This window comes from Argiope bruennichi, chromosome 7 (assembly GCF_947563725.1).
Source record: "Argiope bruennichi chromosome 7, qqArgBrue1.1, whole genome shotgun sequence".
In the NCBI taxonomy this organism is placed as follows: Eukaryota; Metazoa; Arthropoda; class Arachnida; order Araneae; family Araneidae; genus Argiope; species Argiope bruennichi.
In genome coordinates, this window is record NC_079157.1 from 83,799,122 (window position 1) to 83,823,462 (window position 24,341).

General features: G+C 32.0%; 1 protein-coding gene across 2 annotated transcripts in view; it reads left to right on the forward strand.

The window, feature by feature from the left end:
- Positions 1-24,341, forward strand: part of LOC129975650 (cubilin-like) — a 176,167-nt gene that overhangs the window by 59,992 nt on the left and 91,834 nt on the right. For both annotated transcript variants that reach the window (XM_056088750.1, XM_056088751.1), the window contains exons 25-32: positions 657-843; positions 4,207-4,367; positions 8,674-8,855; positions 11,575-11,734; positions 13,179-13,360; positions 16,971-17,139; positions 19,744-19,928; positions 22,109-22,277. In XM_056088750.1, coding sequence (XP_055944725.1) covers positions 657-843; positions 4,207-4,367; positions 8,674-8,855; positions 11,575-11,734; positions 13,179-13,360; positions 16,971-17,139; positions 19,744-19,928; positions 22,109-22,277 — 1,395 coding nt within the window. The remainder of the gene's footprint in view (positions 1-656; positions 844-4,206; positions 4,368-8,673; positions 8,856-11,574; positions 11,735-13,178; positions 13,361-16,970; positions 17,140-19,743; positions 19,929-22,108; positions 22,278-24,341) is intronic.

The following is a 24,341-nucleotide window of genomic DNA, read 5'->3' on the forward strand; positions in this document are numbered from 1 at the left end:
ATTAGCTAAGATTATTTTGTGCTATAAATTCCGCTCACCAAGAGAGCAACCTCGTTAGCAGATTTCTATAACTCGTAGCATAAACAAGTATTATTTTATACTATAAATTCTGTCTCCAGTATAAAAGAAACCTTAATTGAAAGTTGACGCCCTGCTTTGAAAAATCTTGCCATTCTACAATAATAATGCAGCACTCTAATACTATTTGCCAAATGCATGCAAGATTGGAGATAAATCTGATTCCTATGTTGGCATATTAGGATGCTTTTACAGGACATTCTGAAGCCATTTAAATTTGATTTTCAAGTTTGGAGATAGTCAAAGTTTTCTACCACGGTTATGTTGTGGGAGTTTGGAGATAGGCTGATTTTCTTTGCTTTTCTATTTTTTTTTATTTACAAATATCGAAAATCTGAAAGAAAAGTTCTTGTGAGAGTTTTCACATATTTACTAAAAATTTATCTATAAAAAAAAATCTCAGTTATTGTCGCCCTTCAGAAGTTAAGAATTTCTTGTTTGTTCAAATGATGTACAAAGGTTTACCATTTTTTCCCATAAGTACATTTCCCATTATTCACACAAAATATATTTATTATATATCATTCTTTCTTTCTAGAAAGGTCTTGATTAATAATTCTAGTTTATTTCCCCTACAGCCTGTGGCGGCACTTATTACCGCGAATCTGGGGTTATAAAGTCCCCAGGTTTCCCGGAACGATATCCTCACAACGCCCACTGCATCTGGATTTTGAAAGGCAAAGCTCAGAGGCAAATCACTCTCAATGCTACAACGTTTAACTTAGAAGAACACAATAACTGCCGTTATGATTATTTGGAGATAAGGTATGTTTTGGTGGAATTTCAACTCTTTTTTTTAAGGCAAGCAATATTTGAAGTTATGAATTATTAGCTACATTGAATACAATTTATGTGGAACAGACTAAAGTGCGCTCACTTAACATTTAATTTCCATTTGATAAAAACAGGAGTTCTAAATTGACGTCAAAGATACTTGAATTCGCCTTCCTTGATAGAGTATAAATATTATACCGTTACCATTAAAATATTATTTTAAAACTCTTAATCCAGAGATTCCCCCTAAAATTTTTAAACCATGAAATTCGAAGATTTTTAAATCATAGAATTCAGAGAGTTTCTCTACATATAATTTTAAACCATGGAATTCAGAGAGTTTCACCAGGTAGCACAGTCTGTAGCACAATATTGCACGATATTATATAACATTATTCAATATTAGACAATATTATACAATATTGCAAATATTTCTTTATATCATAAAGTATTCTACAATATATGTGTTCTACTAGGGTCTCTACAAAGGTTTTAAAACCATAGAATGCAGAAATTTCTCTACGAAGTTTATTAAACCATGGAATTCAGAAAGTTTCTCTACGAAGATTTTTAAACCATAGAATTCAGAAAGTTTCTCTACGAAGATTTTTAAACCATGGAATTCAGAGAGTTTCCCTAAGAAGATTCTTAGATCATGAAACTCGACAACAATGACAAACGTAGAATTAATGGAGAGACAGCTAATAAGATAAAAAATATTTTTGTCTATAACAACTAATACATTATTAAGGAAAAATTAGAGAAACTTTCCCCTTAATAGTATACACTATTGATTATAATTTGACAATTCAGAATTTGCTAGCCGAATCTGTTAAATAAAAAGACGAAACAGCAAATCAGGACTGATATAGTATAGAACAACATGGCAAGATAAAACTTATCATGAATTGCTAACCTTCAAGGGCTCGCAAGGGAGTGTTTAATACTCCATTCCACCTAAAATTTTAATTGCTGATTTTCCTTATGTTGATACGAGTCAAACCCACCTTAACTGCTTTTAAAGTTGCATTTAACTGATAAAATTTGTTTTAAAAAATATTCCTTAATTTCAGTTTAAAGAGACCATAACGAGCACTTGGGTCAGTTTTATTGGTAAGATTGAGTGAACTTATTAATGATAGGAAGATAATGATCCTTACTATTTCAATAACATTAAAAAGTGGATTCAAAAGACTTTCAATTTTTCTAAAAGGGAGTTTTATACTGGTGCCTGACTCACAAATTGCATTATAGGAAATATTAAATCCATGAAAGTGAACCAAAAGTTATAAAATTCTAGATGTAATGTAATTATGGTCAGTGTTTATCAGCTCTTACAAAAACTATTGTGGAAAGAACTAAAATTTATAGGAGCTATTTTGAAAAAAAAAGTCAATGAACTAAAACTATTAGGACGAAAATGAAAACTCTGTATAAATCTTTATTTCAAATTAAGTTGGTTAAAAGTTAAAAAGTAAAAAACGATATTTTCTTATACGCCTGAGAGTAGTAAAAGTATTTATTAATTTTCAGTCCACATTACACAGCAATTATAACATTGATGGAAGTGCTATCAGTGATTTTAAAATAACCGAAATAACTGCATTTTACAATCCATCCAAAGTGGTTGTTGATGACCCGTAAAAGAACGTAACCATTTCAAATAAATGTCCTATGGGAAAAATTCTTTTCTCTTGAATATTGTTACCATTAATTCTCGTGTGCCTCTTTCTACAAAAAAAGACCCTTAAAGACTTCAAATAAATGAATAAAAAAATTAGCTATTGAAATAATCGGGTATTAAGTAGCTAACAGAAAAAAAAATTTCGAAGACTACAGTGAAGATCTAAGAAATTATTTTAAGAAAATGAAACATTTTTCATACTGATTTTTTCACTTGAGGAAGTATAAAAAAAACAGGAAAATAAAATTCTTTTTTTTAAAAATGTATAAGAAACATACTTTTCATATGCGTTTGAAACGAGCTAATGAATGATGATGAAAAATAATGAAAGTCTTATTTGTTAATTTTTTTGTTTAAAAATCATTTTTATATAACTAAAAATGCTTATAAAATTCTTTTAAAGTAGATGTAGTTTAAAAATGTTGGAAGTTTTATATATTTTAAATCTTGACTTATATGATAGCAACGACGAATGTGATTGTAGTAGCACTCTACGTACTAGAATTACCAAAATTAGCACATATATTATATTTAAATAGTACCAAAATTAGCACATATATTCTTTGGAGAAAGGGAATAAGTACCACAGAACTATTTTTTTAATAAAATCTTATTCGAATTTTAATTAATTAAAAATTCAGCGGAATTTTGGCGGCTTTTTTATGTGATAACTTAAGAAAATATTACTTTTAAATACTGATTTGCACCTCACCTCATGTTAAAATTCAAAAGATTATATTTAAATAGTACTAAGTTTTTGACGTATAATTTTTTTTCAGTATTTAATAAATTTTAAGTATGTTTTCCATTTAAAACTATAAAATTGTGAACTTAAAATACTACCACAATTATTATTGCCAACACAGATTTCAGGAAAGCACGCTATATATTTACTTAATATTAAGAAGAATTTGAAAAGATTTAAATTTATATTTTAAATATACTTTTAACATGAAAAAAATTGATAAATTTCGCGATGTTTTAGTTTAGAAATGAGGTTGCATTTTTAAAAAATCTAGAAACAGCAGAGTGTATGCATTTTTTAAAAATAAATTTTAGAGGAGCTGACAGAAAATTAAGGCAAATACATAGTAAAATGAACAGAAAAGCGCAAGGCGTCTGAAAGAGTATGAAATATAGGCCTATCAAAATTTGGAACTTAAAAATATTTTGCTGAAAAAATTAATCAATTTACAAGAAATATTTAATTGAAAGTTTTAGCTACCATTAATCCCGGAGTCCCAGCTGGTCCCCAAAAGCGACTAGTGAAATAGTAATTAATAGTAAAGCCATATGCAATGCACACCTCTTACCACCTTTTATATCCCTGTTCGGTAGCGGTGCTGTAGCTGTAGTCAATCTGACGCAATCGCAAGTGTCCACTTTTCATTCGGGAAACCCTTATATTTAATTGAAAAATTTTTTAACGACCATTAATCCTTCGTCAAAGCTGGTCGCCAAAGGTGACAAGTGAAATAGTAAATTGGGATGTGCCACAATTCTTACTTGTCTGCTCTTCAATATTTGCAGCAAGCGTTCTCCCATGTGAAAACGCATTCAGACTTATAAATATATGAATAGTTGGATGCTTACTTTTTATGCATTTTATTTTATGATTTATAAATTCAGGATCCATCTTTTAAATAATCTGATATTCTTTCTGCTTCTAGGAATGGAGAATACGAAACATCTCCTTTAATTGGGAAATTTTGTGGAACCAATATTCTGCAGGGAATCAAGTCTCACAGCAATGTGTTGCGACTAGAATTCAAGACTGATAACTCCCAGTCTGGGGCTGGTTTCGAAATATTCTACGATGCTACTTCCACAGGTGATGTTTGTGTGTCAATCATAAATGAAATTTGTCCTTTTAGTCGATTTGCTTTATTTTTAATTTTTTGTTATGGATTTAGATGACTCTTCGGTTTCAAGATAGCGCTATTTTGTGATTTAGTTCAGACTCCACAGAATATTGTGGTGCTTGTGGAACATGTGTAATTTTTTTTCTCTAATCATAGGACATTTTGGATGATTTAATTTCAGCTTATGAATTTGAAACTCGATAATTCGATACTCGTAAGAAATCTGGATACAGCCGTTTAAATTAAGAGCTGGCGATGTCTTAGTATGTTGGTGATTTTAAGGTCGTTTAAATTAAACGTATGCAATCTCTTTCGGCTATCAACTATGTTAATTGTTCTTCCCTGTTTCTAGGGATTGCAATACCGGAACCAAATTTCAATACCGGTATTCGGTATTTTTTAGATCTCAATACCGGGATACCGGTTTTAATACCGGTATTAGAAATTTTAGAAAAAGAAAGTAAACACAGGTGTTTCTTTGCTTTATTTGCCAGTTTTATAAAAAGGGTAAATATCACAAAAAAATAATTTGTAACTTATAAATTATAACAGTATATAAAGAATCAAAAAAGTAAAGGAACAACTTATTTAAATCACAAAAATTTGTAAATATCACTATTCAGTCTGTGGTACTAATACAAATTTCTGAAATGCGATCTTAAAAAACATAATGCATCGATTGTACTGTCATTTAGCCTGAAAAGTAATTTTGTGCAAAAATTACTAGCTGTCGTCGAAAACGCTCTTTCGGCATCTACGCTAGTTGGTGGTACTGTTAGCAATTCTCGATATACTTTTTCCAAGTATTTACCTCTAAATCTCTCATCTTCAAATAAATCGATTTCTCGTCGGATGGTTTTGTACATAGCTGATTTTTGTATTATCTTTTGGTTCGTTGAAATTTTCTTATTTATCTCTAATTCTGATTTTTGTTCAAGAGACAATTCCTTTTCACTATCGACATTAGTATCATCATAATCTTCGATAACTGAACCGAGTTCTTCTGGATGTGGATAGGTTTGTGGGCAAAATATTTTAAGAAAATTTACTATAAACTTAATCAGATATGAATTGGTTATTTTCTTTTCTTCTTTTTCATTTTCATTTTTAAAATCATTATAATTATGTAAATACCATAAGACATTTTCTATTTAGATATGCCTTTCTTCTGTGCGATTTTTCAATGTAATATATAATTTTCAGATAGTGATGTGTGCTGTTAGGAGTAAACGGTTCCAATGTGTTTTAAAATCTAATATTTTAGCAATATGTCATCTTTTATAGGGGAACGTTTAAATATCTTAAGAATTTTTTGAACTTTATAAATTATAGGAAGTAATTCTTGATGGGTTAATATTTCATCCTCATTATCAATATCTTCTTCAACAATTACATTGTCATTATCTTCATTGTCAATATCACTCTCACTCTCACTCTCTTCAAAGTTGGAATCCGAAGTTTCTATATCCACAGTATTTGGATTCTTCTGTTCTTTATTTTTTTGATATAATACATCTATTATTCCTAACTGAATTCTATGAGCATAGCACAATTGCTGATTTGCACCAATCAACTTCCCAACTTTTTTCATAACTGTTGCTCTATCAGTCATTATGGATACAATTTCTTCTTTCAGGGATAATCCATGTTTCGCTAATTTAGATTTAAGCAATTAATTAGTTAATTTCGCCCGTTAGGGAGACACAAAAACAAAAACGTATACTATATTGCTATGTTCGCGATCCCTAAACATATAGTGGTGACAATTTTAAAAATTTCTAGTAAATACCGAAAAACCGGTATTTAAACTTGTGAATACCGGTATTACAAAATTATACAAATGGCTCAAAATACCGGTATTGCAATCCCTACCTGTTTCCATTACCGATAAATCCAGAAATAAGATATGAAATGAAGCCAGTAGTTGTATGTTTATCTGAAGACAATTCTTTCTGAGATAGATTAGATTTGCCAAAAGATACGTAGTTTTGTAAAACAGTATATGTGCTTATCTGAATGCAAAGTCTTCAGCTGATACAAAATCTTTATAAATAATTTTTTTAGTAATAATTTAGCTAGTTAGTTACTTCAGGATCGATTCGATTAATTTTGCAATGCATAATGATATTATAGATTTATTTTAAACCGCTCTCAGGAGAAGGTTGCCATTACTGAACTGTTCGAAAGAATATTTGATAATTGCTATGCTTTTTCCCATGTTTCTAATTTGCATTAAGTTTAAAACATGAATAAACTCAGCACAATAGTTTGGATCATGGATTGGCTTTTGTTCATCATACTTACTTATCTGTGGTTATCTAATCCCCATGCTTCATGTATCATCATGCTTATTTATCTATGGTTATCTAAATTAAACTATCTATAGTTATCTAACAAAACTCAATAAATGCAGCATTTTCTTTTTTCACTTTCTCATTTACAATTAGAAAATATTGTGATAGTCAAAAATCTCTAAATTGAGATTTTGACGAATCTCTTCGTTTCAAACCTTTATGAGTCCGAAAAACTCACTTTTGGAATTATTTCTACCAATGAATATGAAAACTCAAACATTTTGAGCTAATCGGATGAAATTTTGTATATTGACTTAAAACGAAATTTGCAGATTTTTATCAAATTTTGAACGAAATCTATTCAGAAGAAATCTTTCTGTCAAACTGTATGAGTATAAGTGAACTCGATAACAAAGAATTATACAGTGCTAAATAAATAAAATTCCATATACAGGCTTAGAATACGAGTCAAATGGAACAGTCTTTCATATACAGGCTTAGCATACGCGTCAAATGGAACAGACTTTCATATACAGGTATAGCATACGCGTCAAATGAAACAGGCTTTCATATGCAGGCTTAGCATACGCGTCAAATGGAACAGTCTTTCATATGCAGGCTTAGCATACGCGTCAAATGGAACAGTCTTTCATATACAGACTTAACATACGCATCAAATGGAACAGACTTTCATATACAGGCTTAGCATACGCGTCAAATGGAACAGACTTTCATATGCAGGCTTAGCATACGCGTCAAATGGAACAGACTTTCATATACAGGCTTAGCATACGCGTCAAATGGAACAGACTTTCATATACAGACTTAGCATACGCGTCAAATGGAACAGACTTTCATATACAGGCTTAGCATACGCGTCAAATGGAACAGACTTTCATATACAGGCTTAGCATACGCGTCAAATGGAACAGACTTTCATATACAGACTTAGCATACGCATCAAATGGAACAGACTTTCATATACAGGCTTAGCATACGCGTCAAATGGAACAGACTTTCATATACAGACTTAGCATACGCGTCAAATGGAACAGACTTTCATATACAGGCTTAGCATACGCGTCAAATGGAACCAAATTAGTGCAAAGGCTGACCGTTGTCACTCTGTAACTCATAAGTATGTAAGCATGATAGCTGAAAATGCAGCAACATAAATATATAAAATTTGCATCTGATTCCGTGACTGCAATTGCACTTTCGCGTTTAATTGTGGTTTCAATCGATCCCAATGAAATGCACCCACACTACACATTGAGTTTTCTGATATTTGTCTGTTATAAGCATCCCCGATGAATCGCCGAAAGACTGACAACGATTGCAAGCAAATACTTTCTTCCGTAACTATTATTCTCGATGGCATATAGTTAATAATATTAAAGTGCATTTATTCAAAAGTATGCGAGAAAGTTTCGGAGAGGCTTCCCCACTGATTTCTTTAGATACTGAAAATTGGAGTAGAATCTGAAAAATAGAGATCCGTCAAAATTTCGACTTCGAATTTTTTGACGATTACTATATTTTCCTTATGTTACGTATACGAGGAAGTAAAAAAACCATATAGATAAAATTTGGTATCCAGCTTTAGTATCTAAATTGAAGATGTTTATTTAATTTTAAACCAAACCTGCTAAAAAATTCCCACTCTCTCAACGATTTGCATAAATGAGATCTGATTTGTGTTCTTGTTACTAAAATTGTAAGTTTGGCTTCATTCACTCTAAAAATGCATATTCGTTTTCGTTACTATATTGCGAAAAAGAAAAATTCGAAAATATAAATCAGAGCACACATGACGTTCACAACCGATGGTCTACATTTTTACATTTTTGTGTAGGAGAGGGGGGGGGCGTAAGTAAGCCAGAAAGATTCGGTGGACCCTCTGTCCTTTCTTATATAATGTACAGTATCATATTATTTGTCCTGGACTTTTTCTTTCAATAATAATATCCATTTTAAACAGGTTGTGGCGGGAAATTAACCGCTCCTCGAGGATCCATTGTGTCTCCCAACTATCCTCAACCCTACCCCTATAACGCTGACTGTGAGTGGCTCATTCAAGTGTCCGCCGGTTCTATCATATCTCTCTCAATCGTCGACATTGATATCGAAGAACACAGGGACTGTCGTTATGATTATGTTCAAGTAAGGATGAATTAATTCAGTTTATATTGTGCTATAATCTTGATTTCCAAAGGAGTGTGCTATAATTGTGCTGACTGCTAAATGATTGTGCTATAATCGTGCTGATTGCTGAAGGATTGTGCTATAATTGTGCTGACTGCTAAATGATTGTGCTATAATTGTGCTGATTGCTAAATGATTGTGTTTTAATTGTGCTGATTGCTAAATGATTGTGCTTTAATTGTGCTGATTGTTGAAGGATTGTGCTATAATTGTGCTGATTGATAAAAAATTGTGCTGTAATGGTTCTCGAATATATGGATATTAGAGGACCATAACGTGTTCTAATATCCATATATTAGAAGACTTACAATAATACAATAATTTTCAATTGCATATCCATACATGAAATTGAAAATTATTGTATTCAACTAAACGTACACTCAAGAGCCAAAACATTATGACCACCTCTACATTTTGCAATGAACTCGCCTGGATGACGTGGAAGGCACGTGATCAGGTGGAAGTGGTATTTAACTGCTGCTGGAGAGTCTGAAGAATCATTCTTTCACTTACTTCTGTGTGTGAAGGGAAAGGCTGCGGAGCTAAGCGACTTTGATAGAGGGCAGATTGTAATAGCTCGAAGGCTCGGAACAAGTATTTCCGAAACTGCACGACTCGTGGGTTGTGCGTGATCTACAGTTGTTAGTACTTATGCAAAGTGGATGAATGACGGTGAAAGCTGCAGTAGACGACATAGTGTTGGACGTCCACACGCTATCAAAGCAAAAGGTCATCGGAGACTGTCTCGCATGGTGAAGCAAAACCGGAGCCAGACAGTGGCTCAGCTGACAGCAAAATACAATGCAGGGCCAAGTAGAATAGTATCGGAACACACTTTTCAGCGGACACTGTTAGATATGGGGCTACGCAGCAAACGTCCCACTCGTGTGCCTTTGCTGACCAAGCGTCAGCAAAGGCACTGCGCCTGCGCTGGCCCCGAGAACATCGCGACTGGTCCATGGATCAGTGGGAGAGAGTTGCCTGATCAGATGAATCACGGTTTGTCATGCATCACGCCGATGGCCGTGTCAGGATACGCCGTCTTCCAGGCGAACAGTTGCTCCCTCAATGTACAGTAGGTCATACACAGGCCGGTGGTGGCGGTATTATGCTTTGGAGGACGTTCTATTGGGCGTCTCTGGGACCCGTGGTTGTGGTAGAGCATACCATGAATGCTACAGGGTATCTGAACATCATTGAGGACCAGTTGTACCCTTACATGGCCTCTGTTTTTCCAGCTGGAAATGGAATTTTCCAACAGGACAACGCCCCGTGTCACAAGACTAAAATTGTGTTGGAGTGGTTCCAGGAACATGATGCTGAATTCCAGTTAATGTCCTGGCCGCCTAACTAACCGGATCTCAATCCGATAGAACACCTTTGGAATGACATGGGACAGCTCAGAGTTCAAAGACCTCAATATCTCGTATTTGCGTGACCGTTGCTTAAACATTTGGTACAATCTGTCTCCGACCATCTACCAAGGACTTGTGGCATCCATGCCAAGGCAAGTTGAAGCTGTGTTGCGCGCCAAAGGTGTGCCAACTCGTTATTGGCAGGTGGTCATAATGTTTTGGCTCTTGAGTGTATAATTAAAATGGTTTAAAACCCTTGATGTATCTGATCAAATTGTTAATGATTTCGCTTTTAAACAAATTTCTTATTGCCAAATTTATATTGAAAATTACTTTATTTGCCGCATTATTATTCAATTACTTTCATTAGAAGAGAAAGGGTTTAACATAAAAGTAAAATTAAAATTTAATATAAAAGTAATTTTACTGTAGAAAAATGTTTTTAGAAAAATTTAATCGAAAGCTTCAATGAATTTTCATTATTTTCATTTGTTTTAAATGTAATGATAATAAAAAATGGTTAATTTTAGATATCAGAATGCTTAATAGTGAATCTTAAACAATTTTAATGTAATTAAATTAAAATAACATTAGTTTTTGTGCATACTTAATTTGATTTCAACTATTTTGCCTATCAAAATTACTTGTTTTGCAGTATTATTGTCTCACTAGTTTCGTCAGAATAGAAAGGATTCAATATAAAAGTAGATTTAAAATTTAATATAAAAGTAATTTTACTGTAGAATGTGTTTTTAGAGCAATTTAATAGAAAGCTTCAATGAATTTTCATTATTTATAATTCTTTTAAATATAATAATAATAAAAAAATTGCTAAAAAAATAAAAAATAAATAAATTTAGGTATCAAAATGTATAATAGTGACAGCTAAGCAATGCTGACTTAATTAAATCAAGAAAGTACGCACGTTTTCTTTCAAAACTGAATCAGAAAAGATTTATCTATTTTACAAAAATAGCAACTTCCATGACTTCCATTCGGCGTAGCTGCTTTGAACCAATTACTTGAGGAATTTAAGGGATGGGGAGTGAAGTTCCAGTAGAAAATTCTGATTTATGAACATTGAATCTTAATTATATATATGTAAGTAATATTTATTTTCTTGAAATAATACAATAAATTCATGTTTTCCTCGAAGTATAATCACTAGTGACAAAACTCCCGACAAATAGCACTTATAAAAAAAAAGATTCAATTTCAATATTTAGATATAAGACAATTGTGAAAGAGTCAGTTCTGAATATTTCATATTTCCATTATTTTTAGTAATTGTAAAAGAATCTGACTGGTATTTTTGTTTCAAGGTGTTTGACGGACCCACCGAAAACTCAAGACAAGTACTGCGCATTTGTAATAACCAGCAAAGCCCGGGTACAATAACTTCTTCTGGGAATTCACTTCTCATACGCTTTAGGTCGGACTTCAGCGAAGTGGCAGGCGGATTTCATTTGGCCTACCAAACACGTCAGTATCTTCCTTTCTTATTATTTAATACTACAACCGATTTCATTTTAGAGAATAACGCATCATTTCAATTATAATCATACAGCATAGAACAAAATAGAAATAAAGAAATGAGACATTATAATCTGTATTAAATGCTAAAGCAATTTCGCATGTGTATTTAGTATTTTATAGCTAAACACAAATCATTAACGGAAAGTTACTATAAACGTTGCCATCACACGTGAATGACGTAAATAATATTCTTACTCATATAAAAGCTTTAGAAGCAGTTAAAGGAAAATGAAAATATATATGTTCTTTTATAATTGCAGAATTTTACTCTGAAAAGTATTAACAATAGCTAACTTTTGCTAATGAAGCTAAATTTAGGTCAGTTTTATCATTAGGTATTTTGTTATTTATCTATTAGCACAACATGTTGCATGATATCTCCATGATATTATTCGATGTCTGAATGCCAGGCAATATCATGAAAATACAGTAATAGTATAGTTGAGTGTTTTGCTAATGAAGATAGATACTTAAATTAGGATAATAATGAAGATTGTATAATTATAGGGCATTATATATTATAGAGGTTTCCTCGTGTTGCTAATATACACATGTTTGATTGTAATAAAAAATGCAGATATGTAAGAAGCATCGTTTGAATAACTTGTCTATTACTTGATTTATTTGCTGTTAGGTTACGAATTTATTCTCAAGAATTTATTTCTTGTTTAAATTAAATTTTGACGAGATGTTTCAAAATGAAATACTTAACTCAGTTGTAGTTGATCCATTCTTACTGGTTCAATAATCAATAATTGCTATATGATTGATGCAATAATGCACGATTATCATATAAGAGTAGTGAATAATTATACTCTCTAAAATCCGCCTTTGGTGACCAGCAGATTCGCCAAATATATATTTTAATAATGTTTGATTTCATTTAAATCTCTTATGTATACATCTCTTATCTATAAAATATGTTATGTATATTGAATAAGGTTTCCGCAATAAAATATTTTTAATGATCAAATTGTGAACGAAATTAGCATCGTGTTATTTTAATAGTCTTACAGTTACTCTGTTTTATATGTAAATGAACCTTCATAACGGAGTCGAGTCCTATGACATCATAATGCCATTAAACACGTAATAGTCTGGGGTTTCTATATTGCCTCATTTCTTCCTCGGTATTGCGACTTCACTTTCTTATTCATCATATAAACTGTAAAAACAATAAACAAAATCTTCCTTCATTCGATTTCAACGGTGGTAAGAAAATGATGTGATGAAATATTTTAAACAAATGAAATGGCTTGGATTTCAGTGTTTAAACATTATACCGATATCAATGGTTTCAGTTTTATATTCCATCGTCTCTCATTCGACGAAAAGCTTCATTGGGGAAATTTAAATGTTTATTTTATTTATTTCTAATCATTTTGTGCAGTGTGCAACAACAATTTGACAAGTAGGCGAGGCGTGATCGAAAGCCCCAACTTCCCGGACACTTATCCTCACAACCACAACTGCACCTGGATGATCCAAGCACCTCCGGGAAGTAACATCTCCATCGCGTTCTCCCATCTGTTCCTGGAAGGAGGAGACACATGTGACGCCGACTATGTTGAGGTAAATATCAAACTTGAATATAACTGTAAGTCTATAAATATACTCTTATTCACAGACGTAATCACTATCTGCTCAACATTAGAGTTCTTCGAAAAAAGGAATAAATTTAAAATATTTATTTCTAATGAAAGTTAATAGAGATAAAAAGACAGAGACATCACTGGACAGAATAAAACTCAGTTTCGTTCTTCGCTTCCGAGCAGAATTCTTTTTGTTATGCGACATATGTGTCCAATGTTATGCGAATTGGATTCCTACTTCTTACCACAAGTGAAGTAACCGTCAATATTTATTGAACTTATTGCTGTAAATAAGACGTAGATAATGCAGGTCTTGAAGAGTATCAGGCAAAGATTTTCAGCTATATCTCTATATCGTTAGTTGCGAAATTTCACGTTCTGTTTGTAGATTTCATACAGTTGCTCTTGAGTGAATTTCATGTACAGTCAACATTTTCATCTGACTTGCAAGGATTACCAGTGCTTTGCCATTTGCATATGCAACCCTTTTCCACGAATTTCTTGTACTAATTGTACATATGTTTGTGATAAATATTTGCCGAATTTCTAACAAAATGTACGCTGCTATGAAATAATGGATTTACTCTTTGTGTACAACATCACATAAAGTTATTTTTCTTGAAGTATCACCATTTGCTCGTAAATAAACAAAAAGCCATTTTTATCGATATTTTCTTAACACATACATAAAAAAGAACTTTGTTCTGTTAAGTGACGTGTTATATGCTTTTCTATCTGTTGCCGTTGACGAAAAATAATTACTCTAAAGCTGCTTCTTCATTTTGAATATATTTGTATTTTCAGTCTACCTATAGTGATTACAACTTTTTTTATATGTCTCTGACGATATATATATTTATGTCCATGACGATCATTTTACCTCTAGAAAAGAATTCTATCTCGAATTTTCGCCCTTTGGCAATCTACGCCGAATGATCTAGGATGGGAGATAACGGAAAAGTGGAGTGGAGGGGGGGGGGAGCAGCAATTGCTAGTTCCAAAACTCGACAATCACTTTTAGATGATTGCCACCCCCACTCCCACAAAGAGGATGATAGGCATTGAGAAAGATTATCCAATTCTAGTAATTTGTTGACCTTCGTCTTATTAAATACGTTTCATTTCACGGCTCTTCTTCAGCTAATAACTTTGCGTCGTCCTATTTTATTTTTTAATTTTAAATCTGTACATATATTTTCCATATGAGAGATCACAATAAAATAAATAATAAAAAAAATTAACAAGTTTTTTGTTTTGAAAACAAATTAGACTTACATTTCTCTTTTATGCATATTTTTATTATTATTAAAAGTTTTATTAAAATTTTCACCCTGTAGTCTTTAAAAGATGTTTAAATGATTTGAGGTTCATAGAATACAGTTTTCTATCAAAGAATATTTGTAAAAGGAAGGAAGAAAAACACAATACATTTAGCTAGTATATAAATACATGAACTCGTACATAAACATTGAATAAACAAACATTCAATCTGCCTTCATTGTGTAATAATATTATTAATAATATTATGTCAGTAATATTATTAAAACATGATCTGCACTTCTTTCCTACTTACCTGACTAGTGGGCAACTTTCTGGTTTTAGAGTTCGAGGATATACGTTGGCAATAATATTGCATATAATATATGCACATAATATATGCACACAATATATTTGCATATAATATATGCAAATATGAGAATTCCAAATAATTACTTGCATGATAAATGATGTATGTGGATGATGATGTGGATATATGATCGCTATCCTAAAGTTGTAAGTCTACTGCAGATTTCTGGAAATTACGATGTACCGGGAAATATCAAAAAGGTAGAATCGATTCATTCGTAATACAATATGAAGCAAAATATAAATCACAGAGTATTGCATGAATGCAGGTTCACGTTTGGAGATAAAAACTTTTTTGTAAGGTGTTAGGCGAAGTTGTAAAATTAAAGCATACATTTTAACTTCAAGTATTTGCAAGATGTAATATCAAATTATGGGTTAAAATATGACAGAGGAGATAATTAATAATAATCATTCTTTAAACATACACCTTGTCCGTCGAGTAGAACTAAACATGGCCTCTCGATATTGAAACCCTGCAAAGAATTTATTTTAACAAAACTGCAATGAATGTTTATTCGTGGAATTTTGAAAATGTTGTTAATAGCACTCATGGATGTTGACAACTCTCAACATTTCGAGCATCCATGTTCATTCACTGTGATTTTAACTGATGAAAAATGTGTAGATGGAAAGAAAGTCCGGCACGATTCTGTTAGTTAAATTTCATGAACAATTTGACAATTAGGATCTACAGTACAATGAACGTATTTTAGAGATACAGAAAAATGCTTCAGCGTGAAAAAAAATTAGCACTATGATACGGCGAATGACGTTTCTTTTTATATTTTTATTTAGCTTCTCCAAGAAAATCTATAGTTCCCAACTCGATAATAGCGAGCGATATTCCTTATTGATATTCTTCAGGCGATATGCCTTAAGGGGGTCAGGGACACATTTTGAAAATATTTTTATTAATTAATTTAAAATTTTGAAATTTTTTGTACTGATCAACCATCTTATTAATAAGCAAAATCACAACACAAAAGTTTTCAAAATTTTTTTTAAACTTAAAATTTAATTTTAAAAAAAAGTGACGTTGTTTTAAATCGATATAACTCAAAATATTTTTGATCAATTTTCAAAATTTTTTTATTAAATCAAACACAAATATATATTCTTTCATTTTGATTCGGCAATTTAAAAAATATTAATTTTAAAAAAATTTAAAAAATTTGAATGAAAATTTTGGGTACTTTTTTTAAAAAAATTTATATCTTGAAAAGTAAATTTTTTTTAAAAAAATTTGCTGAATCAGAATTAAAGTAAACAGTTTGAAAAGTATGTGTTTCAAATTTCAGACCCCTATCTTTATATGATCTGGACTTATATCAATTTGATCACAACAAATAATGAAAAAACGCAACATGGTTAAAAATGCCATGGCAACGCCTTTTTGACAGTTGGAATTTCAAAGCAGTTGTCAACAAAAATTATGATATCTCTCGTTCTAATTAAGATAGAAACATGATTTGAATGTTATTTTAAGCAGAAAAGCATGCAGGATTTTTTCAGCTAAAAAAAGAAATTTCGAAAATTTGACGATTTATGTGTCCCGGACCCCCTTAATCCGTTATAATTTTAAACAAGATATTGTACGATATCTCCACGATGTTGCTGTATATTATGTACAATATTCGTACACCTGTACTCGTACAATATCGTGAAAATATCGTTAGAGCATTGATGATCATTTTGTGCTAACAGTTTATATAAAAGGTATTCAAATCAGAGTATTTCATTGAAATATACATTTGGCGCAGTACAACCACATCTGGTTCGTGTGCCATACAAATGGACAAACCAAACAATCATTCATTGAAATTCTGTGATTCCAGTGAATTTCAACAACTGTATTCGCTTTAAAATTATTAAATCATTCATTTTCTCAAGTTGCTATTAAATTAGTTTGCATATCAATTATCCCTGCATTTGAATCAAGTTCTTTTATTGGATGCCCACAGGTCCTCCAAATGGATAAAGAGGGGCATCAGTCTCAGTTGGGGAAATATTGCGGAGATACCAATCGACCCCCGGGCACCATTCAGACAACGACCAACACAGCCATTGTGCGCCTGGTGACTGACCAGTCGGTGACGAGAGAAGGTTTCAGACTGGAATGGGCCATAAAAGGTAAGATTAAGGATTAAAAAGTTCAACTGTAAAAATTAACTATATCAATTAATATAGGACAATGACGATTCAAATGGGACAAGTTTAAAAGTGAATAATTCACAAACCAATGAAGTTAAAAAAAATTATATCCATACACAAAGGAGAAAAAGAAAACTGATTTCCTTTTTTTTTTTGTCCATAAACAAAAACTTATGATAAGAGAAATTTACTATTTGAACTACCTGGAGATACGGCAGTTGATAGAGCTGTATATTACAAAATATAAGACCTTGAAATCAGTTACAGATAATAAATGTTGAATGGATCGTCTTCCCTTTAGGACAGGAGAAATCAGACACTAAGCTAAATTTTTACACCACAGCAGCTTTTATGATATGACAGAATATGAGAAACGAAGCTGTAATACTTAGTATAGCAAAAAAAGTAAAAAGATACCTGAATTAAACGACGCTTCAATGATATCATATTGATTGTTATTACACCGCCGAATGTCTTATTTTACATAACTGATCGCTCCGATCATAGTAGTTTTATCTGATGGTATAAACTTTAATTAATTTGAATATTATCACACCACCGAATGTCTTATTTTACATAACTTATCGCTCTGATCACTGTGGTGTTATCTGATTAATTTAAAATTATAATTTCTGATTTTGCAGTAAAAAACACGGCTGGTGTCTTTCTTTGCAATGGACATAATTTCATCTGCAGCCGTTTGTGAATAACTCCGGATTTCCTAGATCACCTCCTGTCCATTCATTCACCAAACGATTATAGTTATTGCTAAATTATGTTCAATTGTATTTCCAATTATTTTGAAATAACTATTATTCCACCATTAGTCACTACAATACTGTAATCAAATATTAAGAATTATAGAAATTAGGAGCTAGAATTCTTCAGAGCCTTTAAGGCACAAAGACATTTCACGCTGTGTTTTTTTACTGAGCATTCTAAATATTATTTAATATCGACTCAAAAACATTTCTGCGACCCAAGATCTGAATTTAAAATTATATTCAATTAATTAAAAATTCAATTTTTGCAGAAATTTTCGGTGTAGTTGTTTTATTTGTTGCAAAAAGTATTACAGAATTTTCTTTTAATTATTTAATTAATGCATGATTTTTAATTAGCAGATATTTTTTAAAACTTTAACATTTTTACTTTCTTGTGTACAAGTACTCAATAAAAAGTAGTATGGCTGGATTTTTTAAAAATCTTTTACGAATCATAAAAAAGGCAAATTTAGAGCGAAGAAAAAAAGAATTTACTGCTAAACTTTAAATACAATTGCAATTTACAACATTATTGCCAATGTTTCAGGCATATGTCAATGAAATTCCAATGTTCAATCCAATTTTTCGAATAACGTTGTCTCTGGTGAGATAGGAATGAACCTTTGCATTTTTCTTTTTGTTTTGATGTCCTTCATTAGTTCAAAAGTTCTTTGAATTTTATTTTAAGGAGCAGAAATGTCTAAACATTCATCCTCTAAATTTGTAATTTTGGCATACTGGTCGGTCAACTCATTTTCTAGTATTATAGTTGCACCTTTACACTGATTGTTCAATCATGGCTTTCTGTTAAGGTAACCTTACACCTTTCATGAAAAATATAGCATAGAATCAGATGTTTTTCATCTCTTCCCTGAACTGAGAACTATTAGGATGTTCTAAAAGTCCCAAGCAGGGATCACAGCCCCTCCCCCCCCCCAAAAAAAAATTCTTTTGTCCATTTGGTAGGTTGGAAAGGTGTAACTTTCTACGAGCTCATTCCTCAAGGTGAAACAATAAATTCTTCGAAATACTGTCATCAACTGGATGAATTAGAAGCTGCCATAGCACAAAAAAAAAAAAGACCAGAATTAATGAAACGACGAGGCTTTGTTTTTCATCATGATAATGCGAAACCACATATTGCATTAGTCTTAAGATAGCACCTCATACAGTTTAAATAGATATTTTACGCATCTTATATACTCTCCGGATCTCGCTCCATCTGATTATTACTTCTTTTTGCCCTTAAAAAATTCTCTTCGTGATAAGCGTTTTAAATCCACCAAAGAAATAAATACGCAGCTTGAGGATTATTTCTTGTCCAAAACACAACAATTTTGGAAAGAAGGCTTAATGAGGCTTCCTGGGAGATGGAAGAAGGTAATATAGCAAAAGGGGTTCTTACTTAACAAAATGAATAATATCTTAAACAGTAAATACTGTGTTTTCATTTCATATTAGAAATAGGAAAGAAACGTATGGGACACCCTAATACTATTCAGTTTTATTCACTGTACTACAATACAGAAAACACTCATTTGCCGAATTCTGAAGCCCAAAACTGTGTCAAAGATGGCTAATCCTCCTTGCCCAAAGTCCACAGTTTTTATGTTTAGATAGGAGTGGTGTGATATTAAGTGGTATAGAGTGTGCAAAAAAGATTTCTGTAAACAGTTTAAATTAATATTAAACATGTCTACCTAAATTATGCAAAGATCCCTGATCAAATGAATCTCTGCTTTTTTTATATAATTTCTATGTGCTTTTCCTTTTTTGTTTATTTTTTTAGTATTTTATCGATCTTATGTGATTTATTTAGGTTGTGGAGGTGACATAAAAAATAAAAACAATTTCATGATTACTTCGCCTAACTATCCGAATGGTTATCCTATGGAAACGACCTGCTACTGGCACGTTTCCTATCCTCCAGGAAATCGAATTGAACTCACCATAATGGATCTGGACATGGAAGGAGTTCCAGGCTGCCATTTTGATTACTTGAAGGTAACAGTTTTGAAAATAATTTTTTTGGTGAATATCTAGTTGACAACGCATTAATGTCGTTCTAAATTTCGATGATATGAGGATTCACCGGCCTTTTTATTCACCTACTATGAAATGCGTTTTGTCATTCGTTTTCTAAATTCGAAAGATGCGAAAAAGGATAAAATTCATCGGCAAATCAGTGAAATATATAGATAAAACAATATAAAGGAAGGAATGGTAACAAGATGGGTTAGGGCATTTAAAAGGGGTTTCACGATGGCATTGCTTTTCTTAATAACTATTCCAATCCATTATCATAACTAAGATTTCATCACATTATTTAGTTGGATTTAATTATCCACTTTACAGTCCATATCTAGCTCCTAGTGATTACTATTTATTGCAGCATTAAAAAAAAATCATCTTGGTGGCCAACGCCAAGACTAAAAAGATGACTTCAAAACGACCGCGTTACAGTGGTTATTAATTTAGATAACAGAATTCTATGAAAATGAATTAAATTGAAAATTGAAATTCTTCCTCTTAAATTGAAATTCTGTGATTCAAATCAATATTGTATCTTAATCCTAAAATGTAAATAAGATATATAATGACTCCAATTGAAATTAACCAACTACAAGGAAAGTAAAAAAAAGTCAGTCCATTTATATCTATGCTCCATGAGTTAGATGAAGATCAGGATTTGCTTGCGTACTGCAGATAGATTTTTTAAAAATATATTAGCAAAGTTGATTTCACTGATATTTCAAATGGATGTTAAGGAAATTATTCAGCATTTGAATCAAATGACAAAAGAATCTTTTTGCAAAAAAATTGGTCGAAACACTTCAGAAATTTATTGAACACCAACTTGACTATTAGTACACAGGGTATATCTTCATATTGCAATTTCGTTATGATAGATAATTAATTAATATAAATTTAATAAATAAAAAAATTATAAATGCATGTAAAAGTAATTAAGTAATTTAAACTGGTTTTCTAGTTACTTTGACTCCTTCTTCGAAATCTGTAATTTTAAAACTAACGTCAAATTTTTAAAGAAAGGTCACAACTATGGCATTTCCGCTCCAGCCGCCTCAAACATAATGCAGCGACTGCAGAGGAAATAGAATTGATACAAGTCACTACACTCTTATTTGGTCTGTCTTGGGCAAGATATTGCACCATTATCATTGCTACGATATTTCCACGATATTGTCTAACATTCAGAATATAGAGCAACACCGTGGAGATTTTTCACAATATCTTGTACTAACAGTATAATCAATAAACATTATCACTTTAAGAAAATTTAATTATTGTTTACCTTATGACATTCGTATTATAAAAGAGAGACACAATTTTCACGCAACCACTTATTGATTCATTGCTAGTAGAAGAAATATGAATCTTCAGATTGCCTTATATTACATTCATTAAAGCTTCAAGGTTGTTTTTTTTCCAACACATTCAAAAATGTTGTTTTAAAAATTAAAAGAGCCGGTGTCCTGACATAGGGGTAGTGCTTCTCTCCTGTGATCTAGGCGTCCCGGTTCGTCCATAGTTGTTCTTCTGTGTTCTATCTGTGAGGTGTGTGAATGTGCCCCCCTGTAAAAAAGGGTGGTGCAAGCGAATATGACACATGAAGTAGCTAAGTCGTAATCTTGACTTTAGTTGGCGCTACTGAAAAAACAAGAGACGCTCACTAGGTTTAAATCGCTGATCGATAACTGTCAGTAGGCTTGTAAAGTGCCATAAGTCACAACAAAAAGTAAAAGCAATCTAAAAGATCAATTAATTAATTAGTTAAGAATATTACAAATGCAAAAAATTAAATAATGTCAATTCTAAAATTGGTAAGAAATGAGAATGATTCAAATGTAAAAATATGAAAGAAATGGAAAAAATATTTAAAAATAAAATATTAATAAGTTAATTAACTTTTTGATGTGTAAAGAATAATATTCTAAAAGAATATGTAGAACAAAAAGCGAAAGAATTTAATTTAAAGAAAGAATTAAAAGATGTCGAACATGTGTTCCTACCATTTCAATAAGTAATTGCATCACATTCAATAGATTCAACATTTGAATTAATTGGACGGCTAATTTATGTATTTTATCATGTGAACATGAATCCATCCAATTTCAGAACCCCTCTCGTACTTCTAAAGCAGTTCCTTCCATTATCCGCAGGTTTACGGTGGCGAAGACAGGCATGCTCCACAATTGCTTAACATTTGCAGCACAATCACTGCACCACGTACCATAACAAGCCACGGGAATCAAATGGTGGTCGAATTCACCAGTGACGCCTCGATAGGTCGGAGGGGATTCAAGGCCACAATCAAGAAGACAGCTGGAGGTAAAGCAGTTTGAATACTTGGCAAATGCTATTTTACATCCACCAGGTAATATTTCATTCATTCGTGACTATGGAATATTCTATAGCGAAGATATACACAGAAAACCGATTTTTATTTTATATTTACATAATATATAACTCGAGATTTTGACGAGTCTCCACATTTTTTAGATCTACCTGAGTTCGAAAAATACATTTTTAGAAAATCTCTGTGTATCTGTGACAAATATATATCAAAAACGCTTTGAGCTAGACGGTTGAAATTTGGAATACGGTCTTTACACAAAATACTATCAAATGTTGAGTAAGATTTATTTAGAGAAAGTTCGCCTGTACGAACATAATTTAATACAGTGCTTATACAACTAAGAAAGCTAGATAGATAACATTCTGAATATTTACTACCACACTACTGACTACCAGATTTAACACCAATAATGTAGAACACCTATCATATTTTGAGCCAAATCCAAAAAAGCTGTTGACTGTCTGTCGGTCTCTATTTTCAAAAACAAGTAAACGTGATAACTTAAAAACGCAATGATTTAAATATTACATCTGGTGAGGGATTTTGTGACTACAAGTGAAGTTTTGTGTCATATTTTTGCTTTTCGGTTGAGAGAAACGCGTCTAAAACACAAATTCGATTTTCTGATGCTATTAATTGTATGCCAGGGATTAATCGCCAAATAACTCGCCAATAATGACACGATCGAAACAGTAAAAATGCTAAATTCACGCCAGAAGTTAATATTTCGAAAGTATTGTAACCCAGTGCCATGTAAGGCTTTCTCTGGTATGAAAAGTATATTAGGGATTATGCCAGAATGTTTTAGGGCGATCACTCTCGCTGTGTGTGTGTGTGTTTTTTTTTTTAAGTTTTGACGGATCATAGAAAAAGCTATTAGAAAACAAAATTAATTTATTTCCAAACGTTACATACAAGCATTGTTATTTTCGACAAATTCATCAGGAAGATTTAGGCATTTGCCATATTAGTGGATAAAGTTTTCCATCCCCTCTTAGAAGAATGTTGCCTCTATTGATGTGAGATCAGTCTTAACTTTTCTTTGAAATTCTTCATTAATCTGAAAGGTTTTTGAGTTTTCTTTTTCTTTTTTTTTTAAATAACCATTCGCCTTCAAATTGACAATTTGGGTGTTTTTATATGAGAGCTCATTTCATTAAGATTTCCCATCCTCCGTTTCTTTCGAACCAGCTCATCAACTCGTTGTAGAAAGATCTCTTATGTCAGATTTGCATCCCTGTTTCCGTTTTATGTAAACACGGCTTATAGCCGAGAATATGTTTCGTCTTTTCCCAAAATTGATGAGCTCGCTGGGTCTCCAAATCTTCAAGACTAATGAAATTCTTCCGATCCCTCTTTACCAGTTTTGTGTTAAATGAACCATTTTTCACTGGTAAAAGAATTCGTGGTGCTCATAAACAACTTATTTGGGGAAGAATGCTCGCGTAAAATGAAATAGCACGGTACATGGTAAATTTTTGGATTTACTACAAGAGGAATCGTCTCATCGGACCGTATCTGATGTCTCTTCGTCAGATTGAAGCAAACTAGATGATTTTCTTGGAGAAAGAATTACCATAACTTTTGGGAGACTAATTCGTTTCAAATATAATGAACTTGGAACTTTGCAATGGGTTACATTTTTGTACTCTATCCTGAGAGAGATAGCTTCAGATATCATGTGGACTTATTTCATGACACCTGGATGCTGCATTTGACCATCTGTGGAAAGAAGTTGTGATCCAGCGCATTTGTATTTTCAATCACCAGACATATTACGCCTTAATTATTTTTATAGAAATATATAGAGTTATATCTGCATAACATACTAGATGACAGCACTTATAACCCCATTACAGGTATTGCAGTAGCTTTGATCTATGGATTTGCTCCAAACACGCCGTGATTTTAAAGAATGTTAGAGTTCCTACACTTTGAAGATGTAATGGCAGCATGAAAGTTTATGGACAATTAAAACATCTCTTTTGACATGCTTATGTTGCTAGACGTTATTATTACTGCCCAAAACAGTACTC